Source organism: Pelodiscus sinensis, chromosome 22 (assembly GCF_049634645.1).
Source record: "Pelodiscus sinensis isolate JC-2024 chromosome 22, ASM4963464v1, whole genome shotgun sequence".
Taxonomy (NCBI): Eukaryota; Metazoa; Chordata; order Testudines; family Trionychidae; genus Pelodiscus; species Pelodiscus sinensis.
The window spans coordinates 13222735-13249833 of record NC_134732.1 but is presented as its reverse complement, the minus strand read 5'-3'; the positions used below and the strand labels follow the sequence as shown (position 1 = coordinate 13249833).

The window sequence follows — 27099 nt, the reverse complement described above, 5'->3', positions numbered from 1 at the left end:
GGAGGACCTACAAAAAAGTACCGTGAGCTGCATGTGGAAGAAAAAATGTGTAAAAGCAGAGGCCAGTTTGCAGCTAGCTGAAAACATGGCCCATAGTTTCTGATAGTGCTTGTCATTGGGCAGACTAACCAAAACCAAGTGGTCGAGGGATTTTTTTTTAATGGTCAAGGAGAAACTGGGCACGCAGAAGAGAGAACTGAAGAGAAGAATAGTGGTGATGCAATGAGTGATTGAAAACAAATGACCCCTAGTTGGCCTCAGCTAGCAATGGAAACATCGCCACATGAATGACAATTTCACAATACTATTATACTTGTTCAGCATCTATTGTTGGCAAGACACAGGATACCATGGTCCTTTGTCTGCAACATATTTCTCCCCAGAGGGATTCACTGCTGTGTAAAGTGAAACTACAGAGTAGACAAAAGACGAGGTCAAGGGTAGCCCAGGGTCTGGTACCATCCAGCACAGAAGTCTGTGATGGTGCCGGATCATCTTGAAACTATCCCCAGCTGGTCTGAAGGACAGAAATGGAGATGGGATCATGCCACGGCAGGCCCAAGTCAGCTTGGAAGCCTGATGCCTTGCACTAATGCTCTATGCACCAGGCTGCCCAGTGGATGCTGGATTTGTGCAATGCACCAGAGTGGCTCCGTTCCCTCTAGAAGAACCTGCTGCATTCTAAGCTATTGCCTTTTAGGGTAAGCGCTGCCATGGGACTGCAGCACAGTGATAGTGGAGAGAGAACTCCTGGGTCTGTTTGCTTTCAACTGCTCTCCAGCTATGCAACAATTATACCTCCAACCTGTGCGCAGAGAGGCAGACTGGAACACAGCAGCCTTGGCTGTACCTTCCTGCTTTTCTTCCATACACCCTTCGAGCACATTGGGCTCACTAAGCAGAGCAGTCCAGCAGCTTGCAGTGCTAATAAGATTACATCAGCGATTCAAATGAAAAATCCACCCACTTGACGGAGCAGATGATTAAGATTCTTGGAGGAAAAGAAGGTGTTTTCGGGTGTCTGACCTCTCACTGTGCCTCACAATGCTGATGAACGCAAACTTTTAAAGCTACAAATGGTTGGGACCTGGCATTAAACAAGTGTCTTGCTTCCAAAGTAGAGGCAAGCAAGGAGAAGCAAACTCCAATGTGACTCCCTCTGTGCACCTCTATATTCCCTCTTGGCTTTACCTTGGTCCTGCTATAATGGCCCAGATGAGGGTGAGACAGTCCCATAAAGGTCGGGAAGCTGTAGATCCACGAAAAGTGCATGTCGAGTTCGCAAGTCATAATGCAGGTCGTGGAGGGGATGGCATTCCTTGCTTGTGAGTTATGGGTTCCTTAGAGATAGGAGGAATTTTTTTTCAGGGTTGAGGGGTGTTTCCCTGGATCCCTGCCCGCTATAATAAATAACTCTCTATGTTCCTCTCTTTCTAGGCTAACCTCTGAATTCTTGCCACCAAGCACAGCAGCGCCTCTGAGCACTCTTAGGGGAATGATTAAGAAACCGTCAATATTCTACAAAACACAACACTCTGAACTAAAAATAAACCAAAAAACGAACAGGGGATGGGGGGGAGGAGTGAAAGGGAAGGGAAAGAATTTCAGAAATCAGTACAGATTCTCCCACAAACCAAAGATTGCTGCAATGTTTTACCAGTGACCATTATTTTCTGTCTTCCCCCTAGCCTCGCTCATGCTCTTCCCTCCCACCCCATGGGAGATGTTTGGGGGAAGATGGGGGTGTTCCACTCTCCTCACCAACACTTCAGTGCATCGTGATGTCTGAATCACCAGGATGAGCTTCTCTAGAAAGAAACACTTGCTTGTCTGGTGCTTCTCACCGGAATAGCAGGCCGATCACGGACTAATGATGCCATCACGGGGTCCCCCCTCTCCAGTGACCCCCTCAAACACCTACCTTTTCTTTTGCTTTCTTTATTAGTGCAGCAGATGATGCAATGATACAAAACATGACACACTTGCACATCCCTCCCCTAAACATATGCAGGTGGCACGCAAATAGCACATGGCAGCCCCTAAAGGCAAACAGCAGGACCCTACGGAAAGTCAATGGCATCTTTTGATCATGACTGGCTCCTACTCCATCCCCACCCCTAGCACAAGAACAATCGGAAAGTTGCCCAATTGTAAGGGGTTCAAATACTTACAGTACGTCTTCCTGGTCAGCTCTTCCACAACTTCAGGCTTCAGCTTGCTGTTGGATTTCCCCATTACAACCCAGCAGCTCTTCCTCCAGACCAGTAAATCTCTATATTGCCTGGTAACTCCCCCTCTTTCACTGAGGGGTCATCAGAAGTCGTGTCTTGGCAAAAAAAAAAAATATCAAAACCACCTTGGGTTCTTCTTCCAATCTCCTCTCCTTCCTAGAACAATGTTTCTTTAAAAACCAAAAAAGCAGCAGCTGCAATAGAGTAAGCGGCAGAGGGGAGAAATGCTTTTCTTTTAGTGGTGCTCTCACCTTGCTGGGAGATAGGATTTCAGTCCGGGAGGATTTTACCCCACTCTTCAATTGAAGAATAACAATAATAAACACAATTGCGACATTCCACTTCAGAAGAGGGTTTTGGGGGTGGGGGTTCGCAGTGATTCGAGCTGTGCTCACATTTGAGTCATGGTTTCTCTTAATAAAAAATTAAGCACTGCAGGTTGATTTGATTTTCCTCCCCTTGCTTGGAAAGGAAGGTTATTGTGCAGGATCTGCGCGTGTCTCTCTGTATCCTCCCGGTAGCTCTGTGGAGTGTTGCTGTTGTTGTCCCTGGTTACAGAACACCCTCCCCTATTTCTTCGCTATGTAGCTTCAGCGGGCAGGATTTGCTGTTGCCTGCTGCTCTGCTGATAAGGTGTTAACTGGAATCTGCCAGTCAGACAGCAGCAGGCCAATGTCTTATGTCTCCCTTTCTTGTCTCCTCACTTTCCTTTTAGATCAATCCTCTAGGGAAAAAAAAACACAAACCAATAACATTTTCATTCAAAACAACTCAATAGCTTCTTCTTTCTCTGCAGATGTATTGATTTCTTCCCTCTGGGGCCTGAAGAGAAAATGCTTGTTGTCTCTAAACTTGGAGCTGAGTGTCTAATGGAGACTGAAGATTCCCACACCCTGCTCCCCTCTCTCCAAAGTCATCTATTTATCTTGAGATCAGAAGTGGATGGAAGAGGCTGATTGGATCCTTTGATTCGCCCTCTGCCAATGAGGAATCTGCCTTTGTTTTATCATTACGTGGCAACAATAAATTTGGAAATATGTGCTACGTAAATAAATGGGATTATTATTGCCACTGTACTGGTTTCTGCCTTGATGCAAAGTCTCATTAATGAGATTTATTGCCTCTAGCACCAGAGCAATGTTTTTGTTTGTTTTGAAGATATTTCTTCTCTCAAATTCCCCTGCCTATGTTCTTGAGACTCTGCTTTTCTTGATGTTTTCCTGGCATGCAATAATTTTCAAAGAAGTGACTTTGTGCAAATTTTGTAGATAACTCTAAGGTGTATGCATGCTTTCTGTCCTGTGGGGGAATTTATGGCGCGTGTGCAACCAGCCTGCAAGAAACAAATACATTTTCATCACTGACAGATCTTTGTAAATCAATATTTTCTTTATCTCAGAGGAGGTAAACATTTTCTCTGAAATATTAAAGATAGGCCTGGTAGAAACACCCTGCCTATCAGGCTGAATGAAACGCAGGTGATCAACTTACAGCCCATCTGATGTGTCTCTACTCAGTTTTCTACTTATACTGTTTATCTCCGAAGTGATCAAATAATTGTACTGCAATCTATGAGTCTTGCTACTGTCATTTTTATTGGTGAAAGGGACTTTTTCCCTTCTGAAGCCAGTCCCTCAAAGAGCTACATGAGTACTTTGCTTTTAAAATTAGAACTTCTTAAAGACAACATAGTGAACCATTACATATCAACCAGTTTATCACAGAACCTCACTACCCCTTATGCATCAAACACATCAAGACTGAACTCCATGCAATAGGTAACACGCTAATGTTGGAACCCATAAACAGGCAAAATTCTGACTGCCCAGCCAGTAACCTCAGCAGCCAATCCCCTTTCTGCGGGCCGTTCCATTTCTTGAGGAGTACTGCTTGCTTAGGGTGAGGGGAGTGGGCGGGGAAGGAAGAAGAACAGAGGTTTTGAAAAAAAGAGTGATGTCATGATCAAGAGCTATTACCGATACCTAACCAGGAAAAAGAGCTGGTTGCGTCTTTTTTTTAAACAGCTAACAAAATCATCCAAACACAGGACATGGGGTGATGATGGGAGACTTCAGCTACAGAAGCCTGTTGGGAAAATAATACAGGAAGGCACAGATTATCCAACAAGTTCTTGGAATGTACTGGAGACAGTTTTTAAGGTGGAGAAAACTCCTGGGGGGAGGGTGTTTTAGATTTGACTTTGATAAACAGGGAGGAACTGGTTGAGAATTTGAAAGTGAAGTGATCGTGAAATGAAAGTGTTCATGCTTCTAAGGAATGGTAGGAAGGAAAAGAGCACAATAAAGATAATGGGTTTCAAGAATGCAGACTTAGCACACTCAGGGAGTCAGTAGATAAGATCCTGTGTAAACCAAGTCTAAGGGGAAGAACAGTTCAAGAGAGTTGGCAGTTTTTCAAAGAGACACTATAAGGGTTGCCAGGTATCCGGTTTTAAACCGGACAGTCCAATATTTGAGCTTTCTGTTCAGGAAACAAATTGAAAAAATATAAATAAGAAAATATAAATGTCCAGTATTTTCTAAATAAGATGTAATGTAGATTGTGATGTAATGTCAAGTGTGTCTGGTATTTTTGTTGAAACCATCTGGCAACCCCACACTATTAAGAGCACAAGGGCAAACTATCCCACTGTGTAGGAAAGACAGGATGGCAAGAGACCACCATGACTTAAATCAGGAAAACTTTAATGATCTGAAACTGAAAAAAAGAGTCCCACATAAAGTGAAAACTGCATCAAATTACAAAGAATAAATAATAAACAAATAACACAGTATGTAGGGACAAAATTAGAAAGACCAAGGCACAAAACGAGTTTAAACTAGCTAGAGACATAAAGCATCACAAGAAAACTTTCTACACATCCATCAGAAGCAAGAGGAAGACCAAGGACAGGGTAGGCTCTTTTCTCAATGACATGGGAAAAACAGTAACAAAAAATGGCAGAGGAGTTAAATGACGTTTTTGTTTCAGTTTTCACCAGAAAGTTTAGTAACAATGAGAAATCTACCATAACAAACACCAGTGAAAATGAGGTAAATTCAGAGGCTAAAATAGAGAAAGAACAAGTTAAAAATTACTTAAACAAATTAGATGTCTTCAAGTTGCCAAGGCCTAATGAAATATGCCCTAGAATACTCAAGGAGCTGACTGATCTGAGCCATTAGTGATTATCCTGGAAAACCCAAGGAAGACAGGAGAAACTAAGGATGGGAAGAGAACAAATATACTGACCGGCTACGTCTAGACTGGCATGATTTTCCGCAAATGCTTTTAACAGAAACGTTTTTCCGTTAAAAGCATTTGTGGAAAAAAGCGTCTAGATTGACACGGACGCTTTTGCGCAAAAGCACTTTTTGCGGAAAAGTGTCCGTGCCAATCTACACACGGTTTTGCTCAAGAAAGTCCCGATCGCCATTTTTGCCATCGGGGCTTTTTTGCCCAAAATGGTTCTCAGCTGTCTACATTGGCCCTCTTGCGCAAAAGCATTTGCACAAGAGGGCTTTTTCCCAAATGGGAGAGTCATTGTATTTGTGGAAGAACACTGACAATCTTACATTAGATCGTCAGTGTTCTTGCGCAAATTCAAAGTGGCCAGTGTAGACAGCTGGCAAGTTTTTCCGCAAAAGCAATTGCTTTTGTGGAAAAACTTGCCAATCTAGACGCAGCCACCATCTATAAAAGTGGGAATTACAGTCAGAGTAATTTCAGCACCTGGAAAGGAAAAAGAGCAAAGAGCCACGCAATCAATATGCAAATATCTAGAAGATAATAGGTGATGCCAGTAGGCAGCATGGATTTGTCAAGAACAAATTGTGTCAAATCAAACCTAATAGCTTTCTTTGACAGAATAATAAGCTTTGGGGATGGTGGGAAATGGTAGGTATAGTATATCTTAACTTTTGTAAGGCTTTTGATACTGCCTTGCATGACTGTCTCATAAACAAGCGAGATAAATACAGCCTAGAGTTACCATAAAGTGGGTGCATAACTGGTTGAAAAACTGGCATAGCTTTCAGTGATTCACAGTCAAGCTGGAAGGACATATCAAATATGGTCTTGAAGAGGTCAGTCCTGGATCTGGCTCTGCTCAATAATTTCATCAGTGATTTAGATAATGGCATAGAAAGTACACTTACAGAGTTCGCAGGTGGTACCAATGTGGGAAGGGTTGCAAGTGCTCTGAAGGATAGGATTACAATTAAATATGATCTGGACAAACTGGAGAAATGGCCTGTAGTAAATTGTCCTGAAATTCAGCATGGACAAATGCGAAGCACTCCAACAATCAATTGCACAAATACAGAATGAGAAATGACTGCCTAGAAAGGAATGCTGCAGAAAGGGATCTGAGGTTATGGTGGATTAATCAACAGTGTGACATTGTAGTGAAAAATGCAAACATTCTGGGGTGCATTAGCAAACATGTTGTAAGCAAGACATGAAAAGAGATTCTTCTGCTCTACTTCACGCTGATTAGGCCTCAACTGGAGTATGTGTCCAATTCTGGGCCTCACATTTCAGGAAAGATACAGAGAAATTGGAGAATATCTAGAAAAGAGCAACAAGAATGATTAACGATCTAGAAAACATGGTCTAGGGAATATTGAAATAATTGGGTTTGATTAGTTTAGAGAAGACAAGACTGAGGGGGATATCATAACAGCATTCAAGTTCGTAAAAGAAGGGAGAAAAAATATTCTTGTTAACCTCTGAGGATAGGACAAGAAGCAGTGGGCTTAAATTGCAGCAAGGGAGGTTTAAGTTGGACATAAAGAAAAACTTCCTGTCAGGGTGGTTAAGCATTGGAACAAATTGCTTAGGCAGGTTGTGGTGTCTCCATCATTAGACAAACAATGAAAAGTCCTGGAGCACATCTATACTAAACTAGAAGGTCAGCTTAAAATATGCAACTCCAGCTCCGTAAATAACATAGCTGGAGTCAACTTACCTTTAACCGAATTTTTCCGGCATTCCCATAGTGGGAGGTTGATGGGAGAAACTCTCCCATCTTCTTTCCTTACTCCTCATGACTGCAAGAAGTACCAGAGTACAGGCAGTCCCCGGGTTACATGGATCCGACTTACATCGGATCCCTACTTACAAACGGGGTGAGGCAACCCCGCACTAGCTGCTTCCTCCCAGCAGACCAGGGAGACGTGGAGCGGCTTTTCTCAGCAGACACCTCAGTTTGAGAATAAAGGACTGAGGGAAGTGAGGTGTGGGAGAATAAAACTGAGCTCTGGAGAAATGTTTGGCTAGAGTTTCCCCTACAATATGTACCAGTTCCGACTTACATACAAATTCAACTTAAAAACAAACCTACAGTCCCTATCTTGTACGTAACCCGGGGACTGCCTGTAAATAGGGAGCTCTCAGCGTTCCATTTAGCGGGTCCTTACTTACTCTACAATACAGTATAGATCCTTCATTTGGTATACACATGGCCTTAGAGACTAACAGGTTTAATAGGGCATAAGCTTCCATGGGTGTTTTTGCAGATATAGATTAACACAGCTATCCCTCTGAGACTTTCCATCATTGGAGGTTTTTAAGAACAGGTTATACCAGGCGTGGTATGGCTATTTGTAGTCCTGCCTTGACTAAGGATGTTAAGGGGCGTGCAACTGACTAATTGTGTAGCTGATACAATTTGTATCGACTGCTGCAGCTCTGTAGTTTAAATGTGGTAGGAGCTGGGCACTTAAACTGCAGAGCTGCAGCAGGGGTAGGTCCCTGTCCGGTGCGAGCCGGGACAGAGCCGCAGCAGTCCCAGACTAGGGACTGCTGCTGGAGTCTAGGCCTGCCATGGGCAGAAGCTGCTTTGCAGCAGCACCCCCACCCTCTCTCCCCCCTGCTGCCTCTGATATAGGCAGCAGCATGGGGGGAGGGACGAGGCAGCACCAGGAAAACAGTGCTGGGGAGAACCGGTTTTTAAGTGGTTAATGTAAGTGAGCAGTTGAGTCAACTCAACTACTTGCTTACATCCCTTAGCTTTGATTGCAGTGGACTGGACTGAAAGATCGGTTGAGGTCCCTTCCAGTCCCACACTGCTATGACTCTATAAGAGGTTAGCCTGGAAAAAAAACAAAACCACATGGCTGATGTTAGGAGCTGGGATCCATGGACCCAGCACTGGGAGTGAGGAGGTTACCTAGGCATGGTGAGGGCCGAAGGACAATTGGTCATCGAGTCTTACAGTATATGAAAGTCCTGTGCATGCGCTAATTATCTGTACTGCTGCCCTACTGTTTCTTATGCTGTGTTTTTAAGTCCTGTCTGGGCTGCCCAGACATGCCTTCCTCCTTACACCTCAGCAACTGCTGAGGGAAATAATAGACACTGTAATAAAGGAAAAGCTGTTCTGCAACCCTGCAGAGTACAGTGCAAATTGTGCATGTGTTTATATGTAACAGGAGGGGCAGCAGGCATGGATTGGTATGTTTCTTAACTGCCACAGTCAATCGTCCAGGGACATATTCCCTACAGTAAACATTTCTAAAATACACAATCCTCTATTAGCAAGCCTTCTACAAACAAGCTCATTAAGGACGCAAAGTTTAAAAACACAGCAGCATCTTTTATCAGCACATCCCCCACTTGGGCCACAAAGGGCTGAAGGGAATATACCGGTGTGAGACAAAAGAAAGGGGGCAGAAATTCTTCTCTCTTACGCACTAGCATAAACAGGAATAAATCCATTGACTTCTAGTGAGTTACTAGGGATTTACATCATAGACTCACAGACTTTGAGAGCAGAAGTGGCCATCATGTTCATCTAGTTTGACCTCCTGCACATCACAGGCCACGAAATCTCATTCACTCGCTGTAGGGCAGATGAAGTCCTCAAATCTTGATTTAAAGACTTCACAGTAAAGAGAATCCAGCATATCTGAAAGCATAACATGACAAGAGTCTGTTCTCATCTAGATGCTATTTAGATTGTAAACCGCTTGGGGTAGGGGCCATCTTGTTGTTCTGAATTTGTACAGCACCATGGTCTATGCTTAGAGCCCCTGGGCACAACAGTAGTACAAGTAACAATAAAAGGGTGAAACAGACACATGCTATCCTCATAGGCCCCTACAACAGCAAGAAGAAGCCTGCAAGTAAGGCACTGAGTGAGACTCTAGAGATGTGGGTTCAATTCCTAGCTCCTCCTCTAAATTCCCTCTAAATTCCCTGGGGGACCTTGGCCAAACCAATTCCTTTGTGCCTCAGTTTCCCATCTGCATGAACAATACTTTTCCTGTCTACTTTGCATATTAAAACTATAAGCTCTTTGGAGCATAGACTATCTTTTGCCTTTTATATTCAGCACCCCCTAGCACAAGGGCCCCCTCTCAAGATGAGGTCTCAAGAAGGTACTGTAATAAGCAACACCCTCCCAGATGCTCTCCTTCCAGACTCATCATTTTAGTACAAAGTTCTGCTGCGAGAAACTGATATTGATAGGATTCAATTAACTTTAAAACCCTACCATTCCTATGCCACAGAAAACATTACAAAGAAGCTGGGATCAGTTGGTGAAATGATAAAAATAATCAGAAACTAAGTTAGTCAATTTCTCTCCCTAATTAATGCCGTGGGCTTTATGTCTTTCACCATAAGTAAAACGGGTAGTGGTGGTGCTGGCTGGGGTGGAATGCTATTTCCAAAGACACACATTGCTCTGGGCAAACAGGCTTAAGATCAAAAAGGGGAAAAAGAATTCTAACTAAACATGCAGCATGTGCGGAGTATCTGTACATGAATGAAATTGTGAAGTAATTTCCTTACGGAGGAAACTGAATGGTGGGCCAGCACTTGAATGAAGTCTTGCTTCACAAACTCACCTATGTCTCCCTTCTGAGATATAAATTACTGTCCTGGGCAGCTCTCTTTATCACATTGCAGTGAAATACTGCAGTGTGATCAGCAACAACCTTGGGTACTCTTGCAGCAGGGTAACAACAGACACAGCATGCTACAAATGGTATTAAGTCTCAAGACTCAGAACTAGCTTTTCCATTAACCAACTGTTTGTGTCCTGAATTTATTCACCTTCTGTTCACCGTACTGCAATCTGCTGCCATGGAAATGATTATTCATTCAACTATATTCATTATTCTATCATCCCTGTGATCAAACAAGGCTAGCAGGGAGAAAGTTCATGCATAAATGAAAAGCACCAAAGGGGTTTAGAGCATCCTCTACATTATTACTGGAAGAATTCTGAAATGTGTAAATCTAGTGTATAGTAAAATCTTTTTCTGTAACAAGCTTCCCCTCCCCCCCTTGGGTATTTATTTTAATGGGTTTAATAGAATTACTGAATTCTCTTTAATCGGTACCCAGCATGTCTATTAACTTGAGAAACACATTCTTTGTTACAGGTGGGATAACCACTCCGCAGTCAAAGATAATTTAATGAGCACATTATTTGCCTTCATGAGTCTTTTTTTTTTAATTTAAGACTTCAATGCCATTTTATTATTATGATTGCAGTTGCTTCTAGGGATTTGAAAGGTTAGACAGTTAACCGGTAAGTATCACTCTAAATGGGTGATGCTTACTGGTTCCAGTTTACTTGTACGGAGCAGCCTGTTTGCTGGGAGCCAGGGGGCCCTGCAGGTAGGGGCTTCTTCTGGTACAGGCTGGAAGCGGGGAGCTGGTGGCAGCCTCAACCCCAACCCAGGGCTGGGAGACAGCAGCCAGCCCCAATGCAGTGCTAGAGTGGAAGCCTGAATCCTACTTTTCTTGGGATAACATTTAACCCGGTTAACTGATTAACTGGGATTTTACAACACTAGTTGATTCATGAAAATATTGGCTATAGATGGTAGCATCTGATAATCCACCCTTTGTACATTCCATTCACTCTACTTCACAAGGCAAATGTTCTCTTCTTCCCTTGTCTTTGCATTGCATACATGTACATATATCTATTTAAACAAAAGAGAGTAGAAAATATAAACCCCAAAGAAGTGAAAGGCTGTTCCAGCTCTGCTAGCAGCAGTTCACCTAATCAAATCACAGTAATGCACGATCTGTGCACAGCCAGGATCCTCTGTTAACACGATGTTTTGAGACATGCACCTATCCTGTGTGTCCCAAGTGGTGTGAAGCAGAGCTAAAGGACACAGCTGAGATCAGGGCCATATTGTGCTAGGTGCTGTACATACACAAAATCAGAGATAATCACAAAGCCCTGGTGTCCCCATCTGGTTCCTTAACCACAAAACCATCCTTCCTCTCCCAGAGACATTGCCCAAAAGGCAGTGAGTGGAGGAAAGGGCCGGGGGTTTTTGTTTGTTTGCTCTGAAACCCGTGGGGCTGGAAGAGCTGCTGGGCGGGCCAGAGCCAGAGGGTACGAACTGGCAAGAATAGAGAAGAGGCAGCAAACCCGGCGGGGCCTGGCTCCTGTTCCTGGGCGACACACGTGGCCTTGGAAGAGCCTGCGGGAGGCTTCTCCCATTTAAAGGCAGCTTCCCCCATGTCCCCCCCCCCCCCCAGCAACCTCGCGTCTCCCTCTTCTCCGGGGGGGGGGGGATGAGGCGACACCCTCGGGCTTCTCGCTGGTCCCCGGGGGAGGCTCCTCCGCTCCCAGCCCGCGGGCCCCTCCAGCTCCGGGCGGCAGCTGCCGCGGGAGACGGTGCCCCCGGGCCGGTCCCCGCAGCGCTCCACGCTCCGCTTCTCCGGACCGTGCCACGCGGCGCCCGGGCTGAGCCGCCCCGGGGACTCACCGCTCTGCTCCGCCCGGCTCGCCGCGGCCTCGGCCCAGCCCCGCTCCCAGCGCCGCGCAGCCCGGCCGGCGCCTCTCTCCTCCCCCTCCTGCCGCAGGGGATGCCGAGCCCGGGCCGCCCCGCGCGGGACAGGGACACGCGTGGGCCCAGCAGCACGTGCCGGGCGCCTGCCGCTCCCAGCACCGCCGCGAGGGGCGAACGCGGGGACCCTCCACGCCCCGTCGTGGGGGGGGGGAGGGGGACACGTGCAAGGACCATCAGGTCCTGTTGGAGGAGGGGCAGGGTCACCCTCTGACGGACACATCCCTGTCCCCGGGCTGCTGCCTCTGAGTCGAGCTGGTGCCTTCTGCAGATTTCGGGGGCTCTGCCCAGCCTGGCCTGCAGCTCTGAGCCCCGCAACCCAGGGCTGACGCCGCAGCAAAATGGAGCTTTGTGGTGCCCTCCTGATGTGGGGTCTCTGGCCATTGCCCTGGCTTTTATATGCAGAAAACCAGTTGTGGTGGCCTGGCTGCGCCCTGGAGTTTTGAGAGCATTGGGAGGGGGGCTCCAAAAGAAAAAAGGTGGAGAACCGCTGACCCAGATATATCCAAGCAGGTATGTTACCCCCGCGTCCAGCCCTCCGCTTAGTGTTTCACCAAAGGGGTGTGCATGTGGCTTCTGCCAAAAGCAAAGTACTGGCTGCCTGCTGTGGTTATTGCAAGGTGTTTGCACGGGGTGCAGCGTACGAGATCTGCAAAACCTACAAGATCTGCAAAACATATACTAGTATGGTGCCAAACAGAGCAGACTGGTCCTCTGAAGGGAAAGGGGGTTTCAAGGCTAACTCAGTCAGCAGTGAGAACAATCGACAGCACTTGGGTCAGTGGCTGGACCGGCTGGAGGCCTGAGCATTTACAAAGACAAATGAACCTCACGATTGCTTTTGGGAAAGGGGATTGCTGAGCTACCAGCCAGTAGCCTGGAAAAGCAGAAGAAATGACACAAGGAAGAAGCTCCAAGCAAGCACCGGTGTATATCCAAAGGTAGAGTCCAGCTGTCTGAACTGGACTAGTGATGTAAAGATTGGCCATTGGGTGAGAAATACCTTATGCCGCAGCCAATTTAACACCCAGGGCATCTCTCCAGCAGGGTAATCTCTCCTGCTTGTCTGTTTGCTTCTGGATAGGGTCCAAGGGGTTGGTTTTGACCTATAATGCCATACATGGCTTGCAAACTGACTATTTCAGAGATCACCTTTTTTCCGTGCCATACAGCTGTAGTTAGCAGAGGTGCTTGAGATCCCTTGGCATTGCTATAATTCCTGTTGACCAAAGGGGAATAAAGGCATGGAGAGCCCAGCCTAGGATTCCCAGATTCCTGTTCTAACCACTGCACCATCTTTCCTCTTCAGCCTGCAAGGCAGATGCTACTGCCCATCAGAGTTCAGGGAAAACATACTCCCATAACATTCCACTTCAGTAGGCTGAGCATCAGGCTGGGTAGGTCTTGAGACTGCTCCAGAAGGCAGGACACTGAACATGATCCACTATTGGTCCTTCCTGTACAATATCTTCCTCACTTGCGGTGTTGTGGCTTGCCCTGGTTCAGGCCAGGGATGGTTAGAGCGTGCATGATCCTCTCAAGCCTAATTCAGGTTGTGCACACAACAGGACAGAGACTGGATCTTTCTCTGTCATGGTGCTGAGCAGGCAATGAGAAATCCCCTCCTGCACCTGAGTAAGAAAATTCTCCTGGCAAGCAGAGGCCATGCCACCTTCTCTGTCAGTGTGGTACCAAGGACACCAACATCACTCAATGATTGCTCCGCGTACCTATGTAGTGTGATCATTGTGGCAGAGATAAGAGACCAAAAGGCTGTATATGTTGCCAGGCCTGCTTGCCCATCTTCTGTCATTATTCCATGGCACTGGACAACTAAGTGTGCCCATTTCAATCATCTCCTGCAGCATCCCAGGGAAGTGTGAATTAGCTTCTGCTAGCTGTAGGTGGAAACAGATGCATACTTGGCGACATTATGTCATAGCAGGGATGCTATTTCAGGGAAACACCTTGCAACCCCACTCATTAAATACCCCTACTCACAGTAGGGGGCCACATACTTCAACCATTGACTCCTTTCACCAACGTGCACCTGCAGTAGTCTGTCTGGGGGGGAGGGGTATGGTTTTGTGTGTGTGTGTGTGAGAGAGAGAGAGTGAGAGAGAACCTCAATCGGTGTCCCTAAGTCCCTTCAAAGTACCCCCCCCACACACACACACCATGTCATCCAGTCCCATATCACCGGATACCCATAGAAATTCTAGATCCACCACTCCCAAAGTAACAGTGGACCCCAACAGAGCAGTTTTACAGTAGCCCACCACTCCCATATGATTCACACTGCTTATACTGATTACAGGAATAAAAGGAAAATTTATTTAAGAAAGAATAGTGATCCAAATAGAAACAAATGCAAGTGATGAAAACAACCAAAATCATACCAGACAAAATCATAAACCTGAACGAGGGCCTAAAACAATAGATTCTTAACACAAAGTTCACTGGTTTACAGCATTTGCTAGCACTCAGAAGCTAGGATCAGTCTTTCGTGAAGCACCCCCCGCTCATCACCTCCTTAGTGAATGGATCCAGAGGGTGTCTTTCCACCCTGAATCAGTCTTGCTCCACAAACCTGGTGATCCCTTCACTGCCTTATGATCCTTTTCACTTCCAGTAAGTTTCAGTATTTATTGTTTGCCTTTGATGGTTTTCCATTGGCTGTTCTGGATTGGTGCAAAGATAGACAAGTGTGGATGTTACGTGGGCTAGTTGGAGAGAGGTGACAACTCCTCCTCGCTTGAACGAGGCACTGCCAAGACAATTATTCTCTGGTGACTTCCTTGCATTCCATAAGAACATAATTTCCAATATAGTTATATTCCTTAAATATACACCCTAATCACATCTCACAATGATTACGAGTAACATGAAGTTACAAGCTTTCCGAACAGACCTCTTCCTTTTTGGATGAATACCATGGAAGCAGTGTATTAGGTGTAGTGAGGGTGTCAGGTCTGAGACAGAACTTGCTTGCAAAGCACAGTGAACCCTTTGCCAGCTGGCACCAATGGGCCTCCCTTTCACAGCAAAATTAATTCACTGACTACAAAAATTGGCTATTTTAAGATAGCGATGCTCTGATTCAAACTGACAAAAGCCAAGGAAATTCTTGGCAGCCTTAGAGGAGAAGCTAAGCATGGCAGTGCCACGGAGAGCAAACTCCCCTGCTGTTCCTGGAAGAGGTCCTTCCATACTAAGCACCATAAAGAAAGTCTCAAATGCATTGCCCCTGCGGTGGATGAAGAAAAGCCTCCAGTTTGCAGGGCTATTGCTCTAGCACCTGCCTTTTGGGAGCAGTGAATGAATTGTGCTTTGTGTGTATGTCACAGGTTCCAATCCTCTTACCAAAGCAGTGAAAATCCTGCCACCTTCACAGAAATCGTAACATTTAGGAGGCCAGGAAAATTCTACCACGGTGAGTCAAATGAATCCATAGTGTAACAGGCATCAATGGAGTAATCCCAGGGTTAAAATTGGTCAATCCTACATGTGTGGCCTGTTCTCCTCTGGCTTGATATCAAAGGGTCTCTAAGGCCAGACCTACAATGGCGGAGAAAATTGATTGCAAGATATGCAACTCCAGCTATTTGTACTGAGTAGCTGAAATCTACATACCTTCCATCAGTTTTCTGGGGCTGCAGGAGGTCGATGGGAGAAATGCTCCCATTGACTTCCCTTACGCCTCGCAACCGCGAGGAATATCAGTGCCGATGGGGATGCTCTCAGAGTTCAATTTATCAGGTCTTTGCTAGCCCTGCTAAATCAAACCCCGGAAGATTGAACCTCCGGTAAATGGAGACGTGGCCTAAGCATACTGGGAACTCAGAGAGGTGTGATTCAGAGGCAGAATAAGGTCTATTATGCACCGACTCTGACTCCTGTGCTTTCGGGCTATCAAAAGGCAGATGCTCAAAGTCCTTTCAGACTGGATGAGCTGTGAACAGAAGTGCTGTTGCTTTTCCCCTACAGTCAGAACAGGTCACTTCAACGCAAAGGCAAAATGCTAATTCAAGTCCTGGCAGCAGATTGGCATTGTAATCGTTCTGATGGCAGAGAGATAACCAGCCAACTCACAAAACCCTCAGAAATCAGGATTAAGAACATAAAACACAGAGTGACCCTGAACTCCAGCAGGCCTGCTGGGTGTTTCTATTATGCCTGTATTCTACATAATATGGAGTTGCCATATAAATGTGCTGTGTGCAGAGGATGGCATACCTCTCACAGGCAGTGAGGACAGGGGAGAGGGGGGACAGCAGGAAGGAGGCAGGGGCTGGCTCTCTTTCCTCTGCCCTGGCTATGGGACTATAAGTGTTAAGCTGTGGGCAAGGAGAGAAGCATTGGAAGTGAACATGACTTTATAAGGCTGAGCACACAGTTGTACTCTAAAAGCAGATGTGCAGATGGCGTGGTAAGTGCTACTATTCAGTACACGATTCATTTCTCTTGTTACATTTCAGTATATTTTTTTAAAGACCATGCTCCCTCCAGGGCCTCTGGGGCACTAATTATTATGCTAATACGTAAACCTTGAGAAGGCTGGCTGTTGTGAACTAATCAGCTCTTCTCCTGTTTACTTGTTTGTGTGTTAAACACTGTAGCTAAGACACAGCATAGCAAAGGGGAGGCAATGGCCTTCAGAGGATTTTACATTTTCTGGGATTGCACAGCCAGCAAATGGGAAACCACTCTCCTCTGAGCCCCTCCTGGGTCCTTTTCAAAGAAGACAATGCTCCCCTTATTCCAGTTGTTTTGAGTCTCCCAACTGGGTTTCAAGCTAGAAGTCATTCCTAACTGGACAGTGGATTTGGTGTGACATTGGCCCCAAAGGCTGAGCATGGCAGAGTTGTGTCTGCACTAAGTGGGCTAAGGCTCTTAACTGTGCAATGAACAGTCATTTGTTACAGTACCGCCACTACAATCAGGTCATGGGCCATTCAGGGTTGATGCAAGATTTGGAGAAATGGATTTTTCTTTTCTTCCAAATGTCTGATGTCTTGTATTCAGCACCATGAAGAACGTGCCAATGGGACACAGGGCCACTAATGGCTGGTTTCAAAGAAAATCTTTCAGTGAAAGAAAGGTTGCCTCTAGGCTTGAGCAAGAAAGTATGAAGCAAAGGGAGTGGTGTGTGAGTTAACAGCAGAGAAACATGTTTTTTAATGCAAGACTCGAGGGCAATTGAAAGGTTAAGGATGTTGCTAACCTTGGGCAGATACACTCTCTGCTTATGCAGCATCTAAGCTTTTCAACCAGAATATCTCAGGTCCAATAAATAAGACATGAGAAAGGTAGCTCAGTCCCTGCATCCCATGCAGTCCTTAGTCCAGGGTGCTCCTAAAAAACTGTCTGACCCTCAAGCACAATTGTGCCAGCGGTTTTCATGCTGCGAACTCGATTGAAACCAGTTGATGTAAAGGAATTACTTGAGAGTCACATTCCCATTTCCAGCTCCTGGGAGCTCGTCTATTTCACACGCTCCACATGCTGTCAATGCTGCAAATAAAACAGGCTAGCCGTTGGCAAGTAGTAAAAAGTTTTGGTCACTATTGATCCAGTCTGATTTTAAAAAGGATAATGCAGACAGAAAGGACTCTTTCCCAAGTCTCATACTAAACACACACCTAAGCTTTATGAACAAATCCATTATCTGCAGAGGTCTCTGCCCATCTTAGAACTTTCCATCCCAGTGTAACAGATTGAATAAAAAAATGCTCGCTATAGGACCATGCCAAGTTTGGCTGTCGCCTCCCCTAAGGCTGCTGTGATTCATGACAATAGGCAGGCATTCTAGAATCATTAAGTTCCAGCAGCTATTTCTGTTTAGCTTTTGCACTAACTGTCCCTTACTTACCGGGAATACAGATGAGAGAACACACGCTGCAAGCATTTCCCTCCAGCAAACTGATGTTGAAGGTGGTAGCTGTGCTGATGCCATCTGTGCAGGAGAGGGAGAAACATGGTTTGAGAGTAAAATAGTGGATTTGATACTTTTCAAAGACCTAGTAATTAGTGGTAGGAATGATAAACCAGGCATCTAGTCCAGCCCTCGGCCAGTGTGGGATTGCTCCCTACAGTATATTTAGTAGCAAGTTGTCCAGTCAAGTACTAATTACTTGAAGCAAGGGAGCTTTCTTTTTCACCAGGGAGACTGCTCTGCAGTATTGGTAGCCAGCTTTGAACATTTCGTTTTTCCTTTCCCCCCAGCCCATTATTCTGCATTCTAGGGCCTTGGCTCACCCTAATTAATTCCCCATGCTGCTTGCTGGTTATGCCATCCAAGCATATTGTAGCTCATTACATCTCCTTCTCTGCTCCCTTTGGTCATAACTTACCCTGCAACTGCAGCTTTACTTCTTTTAATCTTCCATGATAGGCCAATTCCCTCTCCCCCTTTAATAGCTGCTGCTGTTTTCTGTACTCTCTCCAATTTGGCTATAGCTTCATGCAATGGGAGGCCTCCCCTTTTGGCTTTCCCCAAGGGAGGCAAAGGCCAATGCTTTGCATAGTTATGCCATGAAGTGGTGAGTAGAGCGGAAACTAGGCTGAGTAAGTGAGAGAGAGCAGGAGGGTTAGCTTTTAGATCACACTGCAGCTGAGCCACTTCCAGACTTTGCCAGAAATGGACCAGTTCACAGCTAACAGGGATTTTTTAACCTTTCCTGAAAATGGGAAATTGAGTCAAACTGCAAAACTGGTTTAAAAGGACATAGGACAAGGCATGGGGCTTCTTATAGCTCTGATCTCACATGCAGAGACCCCTTTCTGTGAAAAGAAACCTCTCAGTCTTATGGCCATTCCAATGTATCGTTTAACGGACGGTTTTTGCTTTGAGCTTGGCAGAAGATGATCAGATGGGCTAATTTTAGCATTCTCAAGAGGGAGCAAGATGGTAGGTGTTAAACTATCACTCCATTTTATTTCCCCTCCCTACCATCTGGTCTGCCTGAAATAATCCCACGCCCCTCTTTGCCTTTCCATTAGTAGGACAGTCAGCTGTGTCCTACTAGAGAGGTTCCAGGTCTCCGCAGGACGCAACCATGTAGCTGCGGATTATATAGCTTGAATTGTCATCTCTGGCAGGGCAGCAATTAGCTATGGTGGTGTGGGGAGAAAAGAGAGAAAATGTAAGTTTTTCTGGCATACTGTTAATTACCAGAGACTTCCCCCACTTTTCTGAAAAACATATTGACAACAAGTGTTTATTTGGAGCTGAGAAATGAAACCATAGCAGCACCACATTAGAAAACTTCTTTTGATAGAGGGACTTGCATCCAATTGTTGTAACCTAAACTTGGGGCAGACTCCAGCTGAGAACTCCCTTCTGCTGCTTTTGTGTCGTCATACCAGATCCTATCGATTTTATGAAGAAGGTAATGTCATTTGTTTTTTATTGCGCACCCTTCACACACAGCATCACAGCACACTGGAGAGACTGTCAATCATGAGCTAAAGAGAAACATGGAAGGCTACGGTACGATTTAAAGAGAAGCAATTCCCTGCTGTCATGGAGATGATCTCGCTGAAGCAGTACAGGCAGCTGAACCCACATCTAGGAAGAACAGTAGGGAAGGCCACAGAGGAGCAGCAGCAGAGTGGGGGAAAGAGGGTAGAGAGGCCACAGGGAGTTTTAAAAAAGGAGGGGAGAGGGCTGGAAAGGCATGGGGTGAGGAGAAAGTACGGTTGGATAGAAGACTTAAAACCAAAACCCCTCCCTGCAATGGCGGAGTCAAATGCTAGGGCAGTGTTGGAGGAAGTGCTTTATTATAGTAATATTAATGTAGCCGTGTTAGTCTGGTGTAGCTGAAGCAAAATGCAGGACAATGTAGCACTTTAAAGACTAACAAGATGGTTTATTAGATGATGAGCTTTCGTGGGCCAGACCCACTTCCTCAGATCAAATAGTGGAAGAAAATTGTCACAACCATATATACCAAAGGATACAATTAAAAAAATGAACACATATGAAAAGGACAAATCACATTTCAGAACAGAAGGAGGATGCGGGGGGGGGGGGAGGAAGGAAGGTAAGTGTCTGTGATTTAATGATATTAGAGGTGGGGAAAGGTAGATGTCTATGAGCTAATGGTATTAGAGGTGATAATTGGGGAAGCTATCTTGGTAATGGGTAAATGCTTTATTATGTGTGTGTGTTGAGGGGGGGGGGGCTGGTTTTCTCTGGGAGCAAGGAAACCAAAATTCAAGTTTCCCATCTAACCCGTGCCAGTCTGGAGCCTGAGACAGCCCTTCCCTCTATTTAGCCCCTCTGTCATCATGCTCTGCCTTCAGAACCCCATCATCTCCCCTGCATTCATTGCAATAGGTCAGGGGTGGGGAACCTTTTTTGGGTTGAGGGCCACTGACCTACAGAAAAATCAGTTGGGGGCTGCACACAAGTGAGAAGCGGGAAAAAAACCACACACGGTGGCCCCTGACTGAGAAGGAGAAAGACACTTTCCACATTCCCCTCTCACACCAGAACCTGGGAGGGCCCAGCCTCGTAGATTTTGTGCGCTCCAGCCCCCAGGAGGGCAGCAGGGGGGGTTGGAGCACCAGCATGGGCTCCCCAATGCTGGGGGGGGGAGGCTGAGCCTCGGGCCAGATCCAGGCCAGTTGAGGGCTGGATCTAGCCCCCAGGCCTAAGGTTCCCTACTCCTGCAATAGGTCAAATGGTGTAACACCATTGATTGCTGCAAAGCTGCAGTTTAGCTCCATCACTCTAAGCTAGTTCATTTTAGTGCTGACTACACAATAAAAAGAAGACGGTAAGCATTCTACATGAACAAGCTGTCTAGGCAAAGCTTACCACATGAGAAAGACACAGATTACTCTAATGACAAGTAACTGACCATAACACTCTGCACAAGGGGAATTTTATGCAAGATGTTGTGGGCTGCTAACTCCTGAAGTCACATCCTTCCTATTAGGGGCTCATTGCTGCTCCCAATTAAGTCCATGGCAAAATTCCCAATTCCTTTGACAGATGCAGACCTGCTCATTTAAGTTTGGCATGAGAGACAGATTAATTTATACTCTTAAAATCACCCTAGTGAAATGAGCAGTGGTACAACTGTTGGCTGAGTCAACTAACGTCCAGATTAAGATGATGTCGTTTTAGTAATCAATAGTGTGCGTTGGGAGGACGAAGTTGGGAATAACCAACCCATCAATCCGTCACTGATAATACACAACTGGCTTCTGAAAGTGGCACTGAAGCAAGGGGTAGATAATCACATGGCAGGAAGACAGCGGGTGCAATGGTTCCCCATTGCTTTGGGCTGGTCTCAGAAGGAAGAGCTCAAGGACCTGCCTTTCCAATAACCAGCATTTTCTGTAAGAGGTCACCAGAGAGACTGTCCTGCATGCACATAATTTCCCCTAGTGTAAATTACAGTCAGATGGACATCAAGGGGAGAATCAGCCTTACGAGCTGCACTGTGAAAATAGTGCGAAAGTCTGTAATATCCTACTGCATGTGGAAAATAATGAAGTCAGGCTCTTCTCGGGACAATCCCATGAATGGCCAAAATGGCAGCTGGCTACAATACTGAGCAATTTTCCACAAGTGAATAGAGACCAAACTCCTTGGTCATAATGGAACATTGTCCTACATGGAAGAGGCCAACGTTCTAAATATATATAAAGGATCAATGACAGTTGAGAGAGGTTTGCCAGCTAGTACTAATAGCTAGCAATTCACTTGGGGAGGAGTGCATTACTCAGTAGCTAGTAGTCAATCAGAGGATAGGTTTCTCAAGCCATTGGGCATATGCCGTCAAATAAAAATTCCATTCAGACCCACAACAAGGAGAGAGAAGAGAAAGTGCAATTGAAATTTCCATTACAGATTTACAGTCTATACACATCTGCATCACACCAGGAAGAGTTACAGTATTCTGATTTGTATCCCCCAGCTGCTTATCTTTACATAAACACTTTCCATTGCTCTTTTAACAGCTACAAAATATTGAAAAAATCTATTTTGCACCCTCATCCGAAGAGCAGAATATTTACATATCTACAAGCACCCGCCAAAAAAGAACCTGCTTGTGGACTGACATCTCTGAGTCTTTCAGAAGTCAAATGATTAGTGAATCAAACCCATATTGTTCAAGGTACCCTCAAGTTGCTTTATGATCCAGAACAATCTATAATTGTTAATAGGAAGGTGCTTTCAAATCAATCACTCGCAGTAACAGTTTTGTTCCCTGGAAGATGAGTGCTTCAGTGGCCTACCAGGAGAGATTCAAATACTTCCTAGCTGATTCACAGAGCACCCACAGTGCCCACAGCTGGCAACATGTGTTTCTACTGGTGGTGCATATCTGCACATGCCTCAGTGCACATAACAAAATGTATTCTGCACACAGATGGAAAAAATTAGAGGGAACACAGGTTAAAATAATGATTATGTCACTGCTTCAGGGGTCCCACTGCTAACTGACCTGAGTGCCCATCTAAGAACTGGGTACAGACACACATGGGCGTCCGGTATAATAGGCGGAAAAAGGCACTGCCTTCCCAAACCGCCAGCCTGGCCCCGCCCACACTCTGCCCCTAGAATGTCTGCAATAGACATTCTGGAGGCAGAGAGTTGCTGCCTCCAGCACCCGCCCACCCAGGGTTCCTGGTCGGGGAGGCTGAGGCCGCATCCTCCTCCCTCCCCATGCTCTGGGACTGGGGAGGTTGGGGATGTGTGCCGCCTGCCTTCCCCATGCTCTGGGGTTGGGGGGCTAGGGCACATGCGAGCCCACCCACCCTTCCTGTGGTGGTGGGGGGTGCACGGCACACTGCTCTGCCTCCATGTGAGCCTTACCATCACTGACCGCCCATGCATACATACACAGGGTGGCTAGCCCTCCGACAGCAGCTACATACTCTGTACTAGCACCAGTCTGTGTCTTCGAGTTGGGAATCGCACCCCCTGCTCCACATGGAACATGCCCTTAGCAACAAAAGAAAAAAAAAGTGAGACTCATCTAGCAGCAGGGCTGTCATTACCTCCACTTTACTCCACTTTACCGCCACTTTACACTGTGGAAATGTGACTGCTCAGTGAAATTTCTACAGGGACGCATTTTTGAAAACTGCTCATGCTACCGGATCCCTGTAGTCAAACTTGACATGGGTTCTTCAGCCAGCCAGAGCGATTTCCTCCACCACTTTCTTCTGATGTCTTCACTTTACATAGAATTTAGTATCTCAAGAGAACATTTTCTCATCAAGCCCAATATCAGCCTCCCAGCAAACAGCCTCTTTCATGTACAAGCCATGCAGAGATCTTAAGGAATCCTTGCTATTACTAAGCAAGAGGCCATGGGGGAAAGATACAGAACATTCACTATCACTGGTAGACACGAGTAGTGGGCCAAGAGCAGCATAAGAGGCTACTAAGAAAACTAAGACTCATTTTCCCCAAGGAATACAATAAAAAGTAGATTGATCAAGTCTCACCTGTTCAGCATCACAACCGTATCAAGATTATGCATGAAAAACAAATTCAGAGGAAAAGTAAATTTTTTCTTCTGTACAGCCTTCCATGTCACCTTCCTCCTTTCCTCTGCTGTGGGCTGAGTCTCCATGAGTTCTATCACAAGGGGAGGGGGAGAAAACAGTGTTTTGATGGCTGGGATGGAGGCGGGCATAGGTCCATCAATGCGGGGAGGAAGGGGGCAAAGGGGACAGCTAGGGTTGCCAGGTGTCTGGTATTCAACAGGACAGTCCATTTTTTGTGCCCTCTGTCCAGTAAAAAAAATTCAGAAAATACCGGACATGTGCAATGTTCGGTATTTGCTGCTTTTCCAGCTGGGCGCCCAACAGAAGCCTGGTGGGGCGGGAAGGTGGCTGGGGAGGAGGGGCCATGATCGATGCTGGGAGCCCTTAGATCAGCTGGTTGCAGGCAGAAGCCTGGCAGGGGTGGGTGGAGTGGCTGCCGAGGTGGGGAGCCCTCAGCTGGTTGTGTGCGGAAGCCTGGCATGGGTGTGGGGAGTGGCTGGGGAGGCGGGGTCATGATCGGCGCTGGGAGGTTCATGTAGTCAAAATATATAATGTAAACTGTTGATTGTTTATAATAAAGTTCCCATTCAGTGTTAAGCATAGTTGTGGTGGGGGTTTTTTTTTTCCGCTCAACAAATTTTTAGCACGTGTGTTCGGTATTTTTTGGGAAACCATTTGGCAACCCTAGGGACAGCTACCCTGGGGCCCAGTGATTCAATAGGCCTGATCACCCAAGACCCGGGCCCTTTAAATTGCCATTGGAGCCCCTCATGGCATGCTCCAGGGGGCGCTGAGAGCTACTGTTGCCAGTCCCACCCCTTCCACCTGACGTCCCACCCCTTCCAGGAGTACAGACCCATCCCATACACCTTGCTCAGGGGCCTGGCAAGTCTGTTGCCCCCCTCCCGGAAGCCATATTGGAATTATTATTCTGAATCCATTTTAGTCCGTCAAGCGTCAAAGGATAAGAGATGCATATTGGAGAACAAGCTTCCTCCACAATGTTCCGCCCTCATTGTCCATTTTTCACAAGTGCTGAGTAGACCCGTCTCAATGTAAATTGCAGGTGCTGAGCAACATGAGAAAATTCACCCTGAGTGAATTGTCAGGGTGTAACTGGACTGAAATCTTCCTTCTTTGAGGGGCAATTTAAGAAAAAAGCTAAATTAGTGCCTGCATTTAAATCCTTTTCTCAGGAATCACAGTTCGTGTTCAATTCTTGGGCTTTTTTGAAATCTAAGCAATCTATATCCTTTAATATTTGGGAACAATGTTACATTGCTAAGATTACACAGCACATGTACATCACTTTATCCACAGTTAATCTATCTGAGAAAAAATACCTCTTCCACATTCTAGCTCTGAGACAAAATGCTGCAATGCACCAAATCTTTACAACATGCTCCCAGGGCATGCCAGCAAGGAAATCAAGGAACAGGGCAATCAGTTGGAGAGAAACGCTGCAGACTTTGCACTCTCCAGACCATGACATGCTGGATTCAGCTAGTAGTAAGAAAGAGGAAATCCTAATTGGGAAGCCACATGCTGTCCTAACTGAACTATTGCCCTTCAGGGAAAGAAGTGTCATCAGGAAGGTTGCCTGTGTCATGATTCAATTAAAAAAAAAACCCTTTGTTTAACTAGTGAGAGGAACATCCCCAAAACCTGCAGGTCCCAGGAATCAGGCAAACGCACTGCAAGCAAGTTCGCTGTGGAAGACAGCTTGATGAACTGCTGCAGAGCCACGCTGCAGCAGACACTGCTACTATGGTAAGCAGAAGCCTGTAACGGTGGCATTTGCAAATCACCTTCAACACTGATTTACTCGGCACATTGCTACTGCATAGCAAACTGGTTCCTGTGTCACACTGCACACCATTTGTACAGTCTAAGTTGAGAGTGCAATAGTGGCAACTCACATAAACCCATCCATACCAATGCACTCGCAGACTCACAAGAAGCTTGGCCTTTCCAAAACTATCGTCATCAATAGTGCTAATACCCCTGTAATATATTGAATCGTTTTGCCAGCCTGAATTATTATAGGCAGAAACAGGAAGGTTACAAGTCACAGGGGTACCAGAACACTGAATTCAGCACTGGACAGTTGTGACACCACGCTCTGCAAAAGGTGAAGCCAAGGTACAGATACACACCATGCCACCACTTGAAAGCCAAGTGTGGTGGATATGCTATCTGGTGAACTACTGGACCAGTTTCTCAGCAGTAAGCGCACTTATCATTCACGTGTGTTCACAAGTCACTGTGCTGGACAGAGGATCAAAAAGCCAAAACTCTATGGGTATGTCTACACTAGCCACCCTAGTTCAAACTAGGGTGGCTAATGTAGTCATTCGAACTTGCAATGAAACCCAGTAGACTTCAAATTCCAAGTTATAATGAAACAAAGAATAGATTGGAAGCACGTTAAGCCAGACTTCAAACTGCTCTAATACTAGTCACACTGAGCTAGTTCAGTGGCACCAAAAACTAGACTAAGGTGAGACCCGGTTGCATAAAGCTTTGACAGACATTAACAGCCAGTCTTGGCCCAAAGGAACTTATAAACAGAAAAGGAAGGATGATAGCAAATAAACCCCCATTTTACAGACAGGGAACTGAGGCACAAGGAGATAACGTATTTGGATCAGGGGCAGAACTAGCAACCGAACACAGAGTCCCAATGCAGTGCATTAACCACAGGCCCATCCTTCCATGATGGCACCGATAGCAGCCACTTCTCTTTCAGGATGGTCTTTTGCCAGAGTTTCTAAACATAGACGGTTGTCACTGCTTCTAGCCAAATCTCAGCATAAGGGCTATTGCTAATGCATTTGGGTTTCTCAAGCTTCGTTTTAAAAAGCGTGCAAAAAAAGGACAAACAGATCCGTGCGCCGGAGCCAGAGCAGCGATGCCAAGTTCCTAGCCTACAGTGTTTCTGGTTCCAGCTGTCTCAAGAAGGAACCACCCACAAGCCATCCCAACCGATGTAAGAACACGAAAGTGGCAGATTGCATTGAAGGCTCAAGACCAAAAGAGAAAAGACTGCAATGTCACAATTAGAAATGCTTCTGAAAATCTCTGTCTATTCCAAACCTTCTTAGTGGTACAGCTCTTTGGCTGAGGATCCTGAGGTACCTTGTTAGTAAAACTGCTTATTGAAACCTTTGTAATAGAAGCCTTGTTCTTGCAAAGAAGAATACGTTGCTAACTAACCAAGGACAAGACCAAAGTGTAGACATGCTGCAGATGAATGCATTTTAAGCTTTGCTTTTCCTGAAGAGAACAGAGATACACAGTGTGTCTCAGCTAGACAATTGACATGCTAGAGGCTACCGGCTTTTACTGAAGTTCTAAGCATAGCAGTTGATGTTAAAAAAATGGTAAGAGTGTGTGTCTGAATGTTTTTAATGCTTTGATTAACCCTTTTTGTGTTAAATATTTTCCTTTCTACATTCTCTTGAGGATTTTAATCAAAATAAACAGAAAAAAATCTATACTACAGATTATGTCAGGGGGTAGAGTACAGA

General features: G+C 45.7%; 1 protein-coding gene across 5 annotated transcripts in view; it reads right to left on the bottom strand.

The window, feature by feature from the left end:
• NCS1 (neuronal calcium sensor 1) overlaps positions 1 to 27099 on the bottom strand; it is a 164349-nt gene that overhangs the window by 116732 nt on the left and 20518 nt on the right. Inside the window, exons 1-4 of one of the 5 annotated variants that reach the window (XM_075905249.1) lie at positions 18409 to 18504; positions 17928 to 18011; positions 8994 to 9141; positions 2172 to 2955 (exon numbers count right to left, since the gene is read on the bottom strand). In XM_075905249.1, coding sequence (XP_075761364.1) covers positions 2172 to 2235 — 64 coding nt within the window. In that variant the 5' untranslated portion in view covers positions 2236 to 2955; positions 8994 to 9141; positions 17928 to 18011; positions 18409 to 18504. Of the gene's footprint in view, positions 1 to 2171; positions 2956 to 8993; positions 9142 to 11974; positions 12173 to 17927; positions 18012 to 18408; positions 18505 to 27099 lie in introns of those variants that run through there. The other 4 variants (XM_075905250.1, XM_075905252.1, XM_075905248.1 and 1 more) reach the window with 4 other exon arrangements.